Source organism: Megalobrama amblycephala, linkage group LG6 (genome assembly GCF_018812025.1).
Source record: "Megalobrama amblycephala isolate DHTTF-2021 linkage group LG6, ASM1881202v1, whole genome shotgun sequence".
NCBI classification, from domain to species: domain Eukaryota; kingdom Metazoa; phylum Chordata; class Actinopteri; order Cypriniformes; family Xenocyprididae; genus Megalobrama; species Megalobrama amblycephala.
In genome coordinates, this window is record NC_063049.1 from 32,577,581 (window position 1) to 32,591,538 (window position 13,958).

The following is a 13,958-nucleotide window of genomic DNA, read 5'->3' on the forward strand; positions in this document are numbered from 1 at the left end:
GGCAGTAAAGACATTTATAATGTTACAAAAGATTAGATTTCAGATAAACACTGTTCTTTTGAACTTTCTATTCATCAAATAATCCTGAAAAAAAATATTGTACACAAATATTTTGTACAATTGTACACATTAAATGTTTCTTGAGCAGCAGATCAGCATATTAGAATGATTTCTGAAGGATCATGTGACACTGAAGACTGGAGTAACGATGCTGAAAATTCAGCTTTGCATCACAGGAATAAATTACTTTGTCAAATATATTCAAATAGAAAACAGTTATTTTAAATTGTAATAATATTTCACAATATTACTGTTTTTACTGTGTTTTTAATTAAATAAATGTAGCCTTGGTGAGCAGACGAAACTTCTTTTAAAAACATTAAAAATCTTAGTGGTTCCAAACTTTTGGACTGTACTGTATATATATATATATATATATATATATATATATATATATATATATATATATATATATATATATATATATATATATAATATTTAAACATTATAAAACACATTAAATCAGCATTTTTGTCAAAGTTTACAATTTTTTGTGATAAAATGTATAGATTTTTGCAGGAATTATTTATTTTATTTTATTATATTTCTATAAAAATGCTCTCTATTGCAGTCACACATTTGTGTGTTTGTGTGTGTGTGTGAGCATGTTCATTCCACATTGCTTTTGTGCTCTACCAGGCCTTCATTTATGTGTGAAAATGTTCAGATTTATGCATAATTGACCCCAAAGACCAGATTTGTAAACTTTTTTTTTTTTTTTTTTTTTTTTTAACATACCTTTAGAACAGTGGTCGCCAACCCGTAGATCGCGATCGACTGGTCGATCTTTATCACTGTTCCAGTAGCTCGCGAAAATAACAGAAATGAGTACAAAAATACATTACATTTCTCCAGTCTTTGTACTGTATTTTTGTATTTATTTTTATGTTATTTTCTGGAGCTACTGGGACAGACAGATAAAGGTAAATAGCCCACATTATGTCTGAGTCTGTAAACGGCCGTTAACAAGAGGCCAGAGACGCTGAAAGACGGACGCGAAGAGGAGAAAATTCTGTAGCAGGCAGAGCAGCTCACTGTTCACGATGCTCGAAATATAGGAAGAAAATACAGATATTGAATTGGGGATGAGGGATTATGAATTCAAAAGGAGATCAGTCTTCAGGAAGATTTCGATGGCAATGCCATTTTATTTTCCTCTTACCTCCGAATAAAGTAGCTAATTATTAGTGCATTTCAAAAGGTTAAAAAGGTTGGTGACCACTGCTTTAGAACAACCGAATCAAGCCCAGTTTTTGTGTGTGTGTACAGATAGATAATGTAGAAAAAGTCACAAAATCTTATTCCACTGAGATGAAGGGAACCATTTTTTTTTTTTAGTAAGGAAAAGTCGATTGGGGTCATATTGACCCCAATGACCTTAAAAAAAAAACACAATTTTGAAAGAACCGATTCATTAATTCATTTTACCAATTAAAGGAGTTGCACAACTGCATTTATAATAAACTTATTTATCAAGAATATGTACAGACTTCAGACAAACCTTTTTCTATTGTTATGCTTTTTTATTTTATTTTATTTTTTACACAGATCAACTGTCTAGTCACGTATTTATTATACATGCACGCAGTAATGCTATCTCTAGCATCAGTCTACTATGCTGTCAGTGAGAGTGTGGCTGTATCTCGAAACCTAGTGAGTTGCCTATCTAGAAAGCATTTCCTAACACCCCAAACATTCCAAAGTGTACCCTAGTATGCTGTCCAGCTAGGCTCCGCACTAGCTTTTGAGACAGGCCGAGAGAGAGACTTCCGGTGAGTGTTGCGTGGCTTTAAACGACTCTGATTGAGAGTTCAGCGATTCAGACGCTCGTCTCACTGCCGCAGAGCCAAATGAACATTTCATTTACCTCCAGACACGACAGCACTGAAATGATGCAGTATTTAGAAATCCTATCCCCACGAGACATGGATACCATCCACAAGAGGATATTAAAGGAGTGAATAACTGTTACCTTGAGCACTATTTTGTACTGAACCTGATTGTTAGCTTAGCTGGCTAGCAGATAGATTTTTTAGTCTCTGCTGCTGCTGGGTGGTGTTGCCCGAGGCCGGACATCAGCGATGGGAATCATTTTTACAAAGTTATGGAGGCTTTTTAACCACCAAGGTACGTCAATTATTATATCTTAAAACATAACGTTACTTCGATAATATTATATTTAAATATCTACTTTCTATATGGGCTTTTTATTAGCTAGCAAGTGTTTGCTAAACTGCTACTGTAGTTTCGCTTTAAAACAGCGACGCTGGTGCTTATATAGGACTTAAATAATCATAAACATGTTGTATATACATTCTTCAGGGTAGAAATATTAAGTGAACGTCTTTCATTACATCAAAACAGTCGCTAAGGCTTCAATAATATGGCTAAGGTGGTTCAGGACTGGCTGTTGACATACTCTGCTGTCAGGGTCAGTCTCTGTGGAGGATGGAGCCCTTTATTTTTCACTAATAGATAATTGTTGTGTAACGTGTCAAGCACTATGACACGCTTATGTAATTCTCATGTAAGATTAAATATGGTAGGAAATGTATTTGTTCGCATTCTAACGTTGCAGTGGGTAAAAATATATGTTTGGTTTTATGTATTTCGTCTGGTATTGTTAAAACATAACTCACCATTGAGAACATAGCAATATAAAGTGAATGTGAAAACCAAAAATCAGCACTGATTATATATTAACCTGCACCAGTAGTATGAATTCAAAAGTGAAACACCCATTGCAGCACTTTTTGCTTTTTTAAGCCAGATCATTTGTGCCTCTTTCCTTCTGTGATTGTGCATGCTGGGCATTTTGCAACACTGGTCAGCCTGTGTGTTTCTGACAGTGGTGTAATCCTCAAAGCGCTGGAGTTTGTGTCAGCATTACTTGTTATACAACGTCCATAGCCGGTGGTCTCTCATTTATTATAAATGGTGTGGGATATCCATAAAGCATAATCTTGTTTGAAAGACTTGCACATTAGTGTATGAGGTACTGAGCATGTGCAAATTGCAACATAATCCAGTGGAACATTTCCCTTCAGTTCTCACCTTACTCATTAGTCAAATAGATCATTGTGATATGGGTGAGCCTTGTAACGTGAGAGTTAGAGATTGTTGCCTGCAGTTGGATGCAGTTCCAACAGTCTGTCTTATTTCTTTTTGTTTAGATTTAGTGTAGTAAGTCATTATTAAAGGGGACTTTTTACACAATATTGCTCAAAAGGTTGGGGTCGGTAAGATTTTTCATTCTCATACTGTTCGTATTGACCAAGACATGTTGCAATACAGTAAAAAAAAAAAACTGTAATATATTAGTGAAATAATATTACAATTTAAATAACTGTTTTTTTTTTATTTTATTATATTTTAAAATGCCAACTGGGATTTTATTCCTGTGATGGCAATGCTGAATTCTTCAGTCTATGCTGTTTTTTTTTTTTTTGTGTGCTCAAGAAACATTTCTTATTAATATCAATCTTGTGCTGCTTGATTATTTTGTGGAAACCATGGTACAGTTTTTTAGGAATCTTTTGTAACATTAGAAATGTCTTAAGTCACTTTTGATCAATTTAGTGCATCCTTACTGAATAAAAGTGTGAATTTTTAAAAAAATATATAAAAATCTTAATGACCTCAAACGTTCAAATGGTAATAGTCTTTCACCCTAAATTCATGTTAAATTAGTTTTACAGTTTTACTTTTTTCTGACTGTTTCTGCAATGCATCACACAAAACTGCTTCAGTTCTTTGAAAACATTTCATGGAATAGACAGAACTGATAAGATGATATGATCAGAGCCGCTGAATGGGTAGAATCTAACCTTCATTCATACACGCTTTGTACCTCTTTGTTTTTTTTTTAATTCCTCAGTTTCATGTTTCGTCTTGTGTAGGTTAGAATGCAACTTTCCAGGAAACTGGAATAGATATGAGTGTAACAAACTTTGATAATATGAGTGTAAGATGTATTTAAAATGTTTCTCATTCTTTAGGTTAGATGTTTGAAAGTTGACACTGCAAATGTAATCCCGCACTGTGATGAACTGGCTAGTTTTGTCTTTTTGTTTTAGTTGTCAACTTTGTACTGTTGCCATTATGTATTTCATGCATTAATCAGGTACTTGTGTGTTTATGCCTTGCAAATAAAACATTATTCTTTGAGGTATTGAAAATTGCTGCTGTGACTTCTACAAATAATCTGCTGTCACATATTGAAGTTGCCTGGCTGTTAGGGTTAGGTAGATTATGATTTGTTGAAATTGCACAAATGACTTGTGATATTTGGAAGCATAGCTAGAATGGTCTGAAAATGATACACATCATATTCCATTGTTTCCAAAAGCTTATTTAAAGCTGTATAATTTACAGATATCATTATTTTTTGGTTGGGAAGAGAACTCAACATTTAATTAAAAAATATATTTCTTTCTTACACGTATACGTTTTAATTTAATGTGGTGTGGTAATGAACTTTAAAAGTACTGAAAAACCCTTTTGTTGAGAACTTCTCATGTTTTTATGTGTTCAGAGAGAGATCCGAAACCGTGTGACTCCAGCCACCTCTTTAAATATAAATGTAAACACAACTGTACATTTACACCTCATGTTTGTCCCATTTAGCAACTCATTTTTTGCTACAAAGGCAAGAACTTGGTATTAAGCTAATTTGTATGTTCTTAAATGAGAGATAGGAAAAAAAAAAACATTTAATTGAAAGCACAACTTGACAATACACCTTAACCTTTGGACCCTCTTTGGCAATTGAATGCTTCGCTGACATGATTTTATCAGCTTAAACTCTTGAGCGTCATCAGTTTCAAAGTGTCTTGGTAAAAAGCATTTCTTTCTCATTCTACAGAATGATTTTTTTAAAAGCTGTCTCTATAGATTAATCGAGTAGTGTCAGATTCCTCAACAACGACAGTGGTCTGTCTAGTGTGCATACTGCATAGTATACTTGTGACTCATTTTGAACACATCTGAATGGGTGTGTCTCAATTAGGGCTGTCAAATGATTAATCACGATTAATCACATACAAAATAAAAGTTTGAGTTTGCCTAATATATGTGGGTGTACTGTGTGTAATTATTATGTATATATAAATACAAACACATCCATGTATATATTTGAGAAATATTTACAAGTATATGTATTTATTTATATTTTTATATAATTTATATTATATATATAAATACCTTTTTTTGTACATAAATAACATATTTCTCTTAAATATATACTTTAATTTGTGTGTATTTATATATACATATTATTTACACACATTACTCACACATATATTATGCAAACTCAAACTTTTATTTTGTATGCGATTAATCGCGATTAATCGTTTGACAGCCCTAATGTCCTTGAATCCCTGATGCTTTTAAGCTGTACGGATACATTTCATACAGATCTATCTCAGCTTATGACCAAACAAAAATGTTTATATTTATGTTTGTATATGATACAGTTTGTATAAATTACCCCAAATTTCCAACTTGGAATATTTCTAAAATTCCCCAACTTAACTTACCATGAAAGGTTTACTAAATTTCCCAGTAATTTTCCACCCCTTTGCAACCACATGTCAGATTCATCAAGATTCGAGTGGTGCAGGTATAATGGCACTTTGTAGGCAAACCAGCAGTTGGCATCACACTGGTTCCCTTGACAACAACCCAATAGGATTTTTCTATAGGCTTTTGTATTATCGCAAAAAACAAGCTCTGTGATCAACAACAGTCTATGATACTTACACGTTTTGTCCATCAAGATAATTTACACAGATAAACACAACTTTTATTAATTTTGAAGCCTAAATGCATTCACTAGAAGTTAAAGGTAAAGGTATGCTATAAACAAACTACACGGTCCCACAACTTCAACGTCACCACCACTAAGCTTCTGATAACTCTTTCAGTTTTTATCTAAAAAACATTTTCCCAGAAAGTTTGAGTTAGAATAGCTTATACAGTAGTTTGTCGTAGAATAAAATGTGAAAGTATATTGAGCTTGTGTTAACCACAAACCTTATTTTGGCCATTTAACCAAAAACCCATTCAGAAAAATCCATTGACTTTAGGACGATGGAGCCAGAAAGTGCTAAAATGCCAACTCGTTTCATTTTGGCTTACAAATTTACATCATACCTGCACCACTCTGTCTCTATATGAATCATAGCAATTCTTCAAATGTTTCCTCACATCCTGTCTGTCAACGCTGATTTAATTTCCCTTGGTTTTATCAAAATTGTAAATCTACATGAAGAAACCCCCCCCAAAAAGAAGTCTGATATTTATTATATCAATTCTAAACCTCTATTGGGCCTGTTTTGTGCTTGGTGGGGCTGAAAAAAGTGCCTGCTCTTTTGCATGTTGCAGTCAGTTAAATTAGATTGAGATATTTGCATTAGCTATGCATTTGTCCATTGTCATGCATGATAAACAGTATGCAAAGTTCTGTTGCAACTAAGAATTGTCTTTTCATGTGGAAACTATTCAGACACCTTTATACACACTCATAAGTGTTACCACGTCACCTAGTCTCTAATGCCTTTGACGTGTCTGCATGTGCAAACAGGCATATCCGGAGTCAGTTAAAGCTTGAATTGTTATAGGTTGCAGTGTCAAAGTGGTTTAACAATAGTGCTGCACAGTATAATCATAATTTTAAAATAGAGATACATTGCCAAGATGCTGGGCATGAGTTCCTTTTTAAAATGTGTGGTGTTTTAAGAAGCAATAAATTCAGTTGGCTTAATATTTAAAGATTATTCTGCTGTATGTTTAGTGTCCTAGGCAAAATTAGTCTAATTAATGTCAGTACTCTATCAGACACTTTATTGGCAATAGAAAATCTTTTTGAGCAAAATTAAAGGTTTCACAACTAGTAAATTGCTTCCTATTATTTGTTGATGTTGTTGTTATATATTATATTTATTATTATATCCAAATGATCAAAATAAGCATTTTTATGTCAAATTCACAACTGTTTAGCTTAATTGAAATGGGGCCGTACTGGAAAGTATACTGTATTATCTCATACACCATTTTTTTGATGATGTAGGTAGAAAAACATACTTTAAAAGGGCAGGGGCTGATTGGCTCCATTGGTCTTCAGCCTAAAACAGGTTTGAGACATGCAGCATATTTTACTCTTTAGACCTGCTCAGTTCCTTGCTATTGTTAGTGTACAGGATGACGCATTTCTCAGTGATGCATCCACATACCTGTCATACGCATGTTTGTGTGTTAAATATTCTAGCTAAATTGACAGCATTCAAAATCAAACCAATGCTGAGTATGATGTAAAGTGTTTACTAAAACATTTTAACTGTTTTCCTGTTCTTCCCCCAGAGCACAAAGTCATTATTGTTGGGCTGGACAATGCAGGAAAGACCACCATACTTTATCAGTTGTAAGTATTGCACTTAGTTATAAATCAAGTTCATTCTTGAATAATCTAATGTAGTATAATATAATTAGGCTGTAATTTGCATGATTTCATCATACCATGGCACATACCCTCACCTTATATGGATGTATATTTCACAATATTACTGACTCCAACCTTTTGAACAGTAGTATGTGTTTAAATATAATTACAGATTGCAACAACTGTTTTATATTTAAATATATTTTAAAATGTAATTTACTCCTGCAATGGCAGAGATCAATTTTTAGCAGCCATTACTCCAGTCTTCAGTGACACATGAATCTTTAGAAGAAACTGATTCCTTTTTTCATGATTTTATTTATTTGATGATGACAAAATTCAAATGAACAGCATTTATTAGATGTAAAAATCTTTTAAAACGTTATTAGTGGTCTACTGATATATCGACAGGGCTGATATATTGGCCGATATTTTACATTTTTTGAAATATCGGTTGATAATTTTCTTTGTTTGGCTGATGTGTGGAAAGCGTTGCCCATTGTCATATTCATGTCAATTTAACTGTGCGCTGTAAATAAAGTTAGTGTTACCATGTTTTTATTTGAAAAAATATGATTCCTAGTGTGCACAAACTTACCAGATTACTGAGTGCCCTGTTGGTTATAGTGTTTAATTGCTTTTTATTCATATTTTTTTAACAATTTCTTTATTTGTGAAAAATACTGTAATAGAATTACAGAATCAAGATGTTGCCATCTATAGTATAGGTCTGTTTATTTTACAGATTGTTTTTAAATTCATTTTAAAATTTCTAACTTATTAAATAAGTAAAATAAATATACATTTTAAATATAAATCGTCCATCAGCCACCTTGCACTCTAAGATATCAGCATCAGCCATTAAAAAAATTTATATCGGTCGACCACTAAACATTATAAATGTCTTTACTGTCACTTTTGATCAATCTTTGCTGAACACAAGTATGTATTAATTTAATTATTTTTTAAATTCTTACCGACACAAAAAATACACACGTGATGATTAGATCATGCAAATTTTGTAGTGTATTTGTATTTATGGTGTTTTCCTATTTGTTGTTTGCTTCATGCTCATGTTGTTGTTGTAATCTCCAGCTCGATGAATGAGGTGGTGCACACTTCACCCACCATAGGCAGCAACGTGGAAGAGATTGTGGTCAATAATACTCATTTCCTTATGTGGGACATTGGAGGACAGGAATCACTGCGCTCCTCTTGGAACACTTACTACACTAACACAGAGGTAGATGCACTGAGACACTGTTAAGTTATCTTGAATCGTAAAGGCAGTGTCTCATTAACGTGTTCCTTCTATGTAGTTTGTGATCGTGGTCGTGGACAGCACAGATAGAGAGAGAATCTCAGTGACCAGAGAGGAGCTCTACAGGATGTTAGCCCATGAGGCGAGTATATGTATGACAGTATGAGAACAGGTATTGCGTGAGAGTGTTCATACACACATATTTGCCAAATGGGTCATGCTAGGGGTAGGCGATATACTGGTAGACACGAAATTTGTCAACCGGTAGAGATTTTGGACTATCGTCTCTATCGTGGTTATGCTCGCGTCACATTGCTGTGCTGCATGGTCATGAATGCCTATCATTCGCATGCGTTTTTGAACTGCAGTAAGCAGAGAAAGACAACATTTTGTTATATGCGCGTGCTGTCTGAGAGATGCGCGCACATGAATCTGCTGCTCATAGAGCGTGCGGGTACTGAACGGAGTTCTTTTTGTCACCAAATTTGGCTTGAACGTTAAATGCATGTACTTTGTGTAAAAAAAATAAATAAAATGCAAGTCTTTGCAAGAATAAATAGTCATTTATGTCTTAAGTGAACGTAAAGTTGAGAAAGATAACACAAGAAGTATATTGCATCTGTGCATTCGGTCTTAAAGTGACAGCATCCAAATATACCTGCTGCTGTCTGTTTCATAATTAATGTTATTCATACAACAAAAAAGAGAAAAACTCTCACTGCTCTTGACTGAATGACTTTTGTAACTTTTAAACAGTGAAGACTATGCAGTGTTATTTTAAGATGATGATACACGGGGCAACTTTTTGAGCAATGTTGCCGGGCAGTGTCGCCGAGCGGTGATGATTGGGCACTTTCCCATTGAGAATGGGCAACAAATTTCGATCTAAAGTATCCAGACATATACATTTGATTATACAATTGATGTAGTTTTTCTTATTTCTAGTGCTTGAAGTTTTTCAGGAAGGTCTTTTATTTTTGTCTTTGTTCTATTGTAGTTTGTTTTCCTATATGCTTGTATTTAGTTTCTTTGTTCTTAATCACTTTTTACTTGTCTTCAGTAAGCTTGAGAGTTTTAGTATTAGTTTTTTGTGGTATTGAAAATGAAGCATTATGAATTATTAAAAGAATTATGAAATTTCAATAGAATAATAACATTTTATATCATAACCTTATTTAAAGCAAAAATAACTACATAGTAATATACAGTCAAACCAAAAATTATTCAGACATTTTACATTATGTTTTTGATATATTTTTACTAGTGGATGCAGGACACTATAGTTCAATTATGTAATTGAGGATTGCAAAATAAACTGTGACACATTATACCCAAAAATTCTACTACTAAAATTGACAAAAATTTGTAACCAAAAATTACACTTTGACCTGACTTTGCTTAAGTATTATCTGACATAATTAAGATTATTTTTTTCTGACACAGTTTAACTCTGAGATCTTGTCATATTTTATTACCATTTTTTAAAACTATAGTGAATAAACTGTATTAATGAATGAAATGTTCAAGGTTTTGTTTTGACTGTATATGGTTCAATGAGTTGTACTGAGACTGTCTTGTTTGCTCTTCTGTGCCACAACTTCTTGATTCCACTTTCCTCTTTATTAGGATCTGAAAAAAGCTGGTTTGTTGATTTTCGCCAACAAGCAAGATGTGAAAGGTTGTATGACTGTTGCTGAGATTTCCCAGAGTCTTCAGCTTACCTCCATCAAAGACCATCAGTGGCACATCCAGGCCTGCTGTGCCCTCACTGGAGAAGGGTAAGGCCACAAAAAACTACAGCAGAGCCACATGACAAACATGTACATAAAAAGATCCAGTTCAATGTTATGTTTTCCATGAGTAGAGATGATGCAATGAGTCACAGATTGTGTAAAAGTCATTTTGGCTACATATAGAACTAGCAATGATAGAAGCGATGAATCAGTATTAGGCATCTAAAATTTGCATAGACAGCAATTGCTGTCAGGCAAATGCAGACATGTCCATGTTTGTTTTTAATACACTGCATGGCCAAAAAAAAAAAAAGTCGCTGTTTGGATTTTAATAGGCAAATACTTAAGAATCTATGAATGGATCATTATTACAGTAATTATTATTTTTCTAGCATGTTATATGTTTGGCAACAGTTCTTTTAACCCTTAAAGATGGAGTGTGTAGCTTTTCATTTCTTAAACAACCATGTAAGAAGACACATCTTGACCATATTCCAGGATGACAATGTCAAGATTCACCAGGGTTAAAGTTGTGAAAGAATGGTTCAGAGAGCATGAAGAATCATCTTCACACATGAATTAGCACCTCTGAGTCCAGACCTTAATTTCATTGAAAGTCTTTGGGATGTGCTGGAGTAGACTTTACAGAGTGCTCAACTCTTGCATTGTCAATACAAGAACTTGACCAAAAATTGATGGAAATAACATCACAACATTTATTTCCATCGAGAGGTGCATCATTTTTTGGTCAAGATCTTGTATTGACAATGCAAGAGATGAGCACTCTGTAAAGTCTCCTCCAGCACATCCCAAAAACTTACACTGAGGTTAAGTACAGTGCCAATTCATGTGTGAAAATGATTCTTCATGCTCCCTCCCAACAATTCTTATACTTATAGAAAAGCTACACACTCCATCTTTTAGGGTTAAAAGAACCATTGCCAAATATATAACATGCTAGAAAAATAATAATCACTGTAATAATGATCCATCCATAGACTTGCCATATATTTTCCTATTAAAATCCAAACTTTTTTTTTGCCGGGCAGTGTATTAAACAAGAATGTTCCATCTTTAGCCACCATTCCACTGCACACGACAAACGACAGCCGATGGACCGAAAGTCATTCATTTGCTATGGAGAGTCACACAGGGGCTGCGTGGGGTGCTGACCATCTGCGGAGGCACCTTTTTGGATCCGATTTGAGATTTGGATACAAAAAAATTTTACTTGAGTGACTACATCGTATTCGTCATGCCAACCTGGTGTGATTATATTCCAATCAAATCGGTGTGTGCGCAAAGTGACAATTATTAGTACTTTTTTGTTTAAATCTATCAGAAACACTTGATACTTTTAAAAACTTTTAAAAAGGCATGGTTAATGATAAATAGTAAATTATTAATTTAATATTTAGATTTTATTATTTTTAATGTTGTCTCCATATTTTTGCTCAAATTATTGGCAGTCATTTGTCCTATCTGCATAGCTGTTTGTTGCTTGCATTCATTTAGTCATTCCACCATGGTGAAATTTTGGAGGATAAAGTCTCTTGCTTTCGCACTCTGCTGGAGATGCAAAAAGAAGTCAGTGAGGGTAAAAAGCTACCTTGCTCAAGCATCACCATTTAGTGCAAGAAATGCGCCTTAATGGGGAAGATTTCTGAGACAGTGAGAGCTTCTCTCCATATTGCATTACGACCGCCACTAGGGGGCGAATTCCGACAGTCGTGCCCAAAGCAGACAGCTTTGGGAGCCCATTTTTGCCACATAAGAAAAAAAAAACTTTCTTTGGACATTTTGACACAAAAAGTTGAATTTGTGTTGTAATCTGTACTTTTTGTCATATTGAGTTTTTGGCAATATGACATAAAAGGTCAAAATTATGAAAAAAAAGTTGAAATTATGACAAATTTTTAGTAATAAAATTATGAAATATAAAAAGTAAGAATTATGACAAAGTTCATTTTGACTTAGTATGTCATAATGACTTTTATCTCATAATTTTGACTAATCTCATGATTATGATTTTACCAAAGCATGATTTTTTTTTTCTTATGTGACAGTAATATGCTTTTATAGACAACCCATGCTGGCCAATGCAGAATTTCACAAAATGTATCAATAATTCAAATTCAAATTGTACCTTTCTGTAACCCTGTTCTGACTGCTTTACAGATACCTTTATGCACAGAAAATAATATTTAAAATGTGTTGAAAGCCATATTATGATCCAGAAAGTCTGTAGCTTTCATAATGGAATGTATGAGCAGCCATTATCGTTTACTGAAAAGACCTAAAATGCATTCCTCATTTTATGGCCAAGTTCATTAGTTCAGAGGCCTTTCCCTGACTAACAGGCAGAAAGCACAAATGTCTTTCTTTGTCTTCTTTAGAGAAAGAAAGAAAATGGAAGCATTGTTAACTGCCCGAGCTGAATGTCTCTTTCCTGTCCACAGGCTCTGCCAGGGTCTAGAATGGATGATGTCACGGCTGCGAGTAAGATGACCTCTGACCTCAGATAGCAGTGTGCTCTCTCTGTCTTTTCCACCGGGCGTGGAGGCCGGTTGTCGCTCACTGTGAAGGTGACTCAGCGACGTCACCAGAACTTGTTTGATTAATTTATTACAGATTATTGAGAACTGTGAACAAACAATCTGTAACTAACTTACTAAAATAAGTCAGGACTTGCAAGACAGCATAAACCCAGTGTTTTTCTGCACGGATGGCCATCGAAAGAGTGATAAGGTGGCACAGACCTTGGACTAAGAGAACTTTTCTCTAGCTGAGCAGATCCCTGCCTGGAGTGGCCATGCTGCTTTACCCATCTACCTGACATGGTGTTGCCCAGTGTGTGCAGTCCAGTATTTTCATTAACCTTGTGCCTGCACCTGACTTGTCTCCTCTGGGCTGAGGAGACACATTACCATGCAACGGGAGACTGCACTCATGTAAAATACAACTAAATAAAGTGTTTTTATCTGTCATGACCGGTTTCACATTTTAATTCTCTACAGATTTTCTCATTACCCCTCACTGATTGACATTCAAGCACTATCAAAATTGACAATGTTGAAGTATTTGGTATTCCACAGCTCTTTTGCCACCTAGGGGCATTGCATGGTGAAAAATGAATTAAATTAGCTTACTAGTTTAACCTGGAAAAAAAAACCTGTTTGAGGATCTGAACTTTATCTGGATAGAACTTTGTATACTAAAATTATAGTATTTTAATACATATCACAGACCATATACATATAATATCACAGAGTTTTTACTTTAGATCAGCTTAATTTTGTAATTATTTTTTTTAGGACATAATTAAAACACCACTTTAAATCTGGTACTTAAAAACTGGTCAAAGAATAAATTACATCATATCTTCACAGAGCAGATTTAAAAACAAAACAAACAAAAAAATATTTAATCTTGTTAACTTATTTGCTAAGTCCTAAAGTGTTAGTTC

The 13,958-nt window shown here is 34.1% G+C and overlaps 1 protein-coding gene across 1 annotated transcript; it reads left to right on the forward strand.

Moving 5' to 3' along the window:
- Positions 1-1,838: 1,838 nt before the first annotated feature.
- arl5a (ADP-ribosylation factor-like 5A) lies at positions 1,839-13,479 on the forward strand. The gene is made up of 6 exons (XM_048194098.1): positions 1,839-2,187; positions 7,420-7,480; positions 8,594-8,741; positions 8,818-8,901; positions 10,386-10,537; positions 12,952-13,479. The coding sequence occupies exons 1-6, from the start codon at positions 2,142-2,144 to the stop codon at positions 12,998-13,000; spliced, it is 540 nt and encodes a 179-aa protein (XP_048050055.1). The 5' UTR covers positions 1,839-2,141; the 3' UTR covers positions 13,001-13,479.
- The last annotated feature ends 479 nt before the right edge of the window (positions 13,480-13,958 follow it).

Bases quoted from the DNA above. Each gene is read 5' to 3' on its own strand.
- arl5a (XM_048194098.1), top strand. From the start codon at position 2,142: ATGGGAATCATTTTTACAAAGTTATGGAGGCTTTTTAACCACCAAG. The intron at 7,481-8,593 runs GTAAGTATTGCA...TGTAATCTCCAG, and splicing joins ACCACCATACTTTATCAGTT to CTCGATGAATGAGGTGGTGC. The intron at 8,902-10,385 runs GCGAGTATATGT...CCTCTTTATTAG, and splicing joins ACAGGATGTTAGCCCATGAG to GATCTGAAAAAAGCTGGTTT.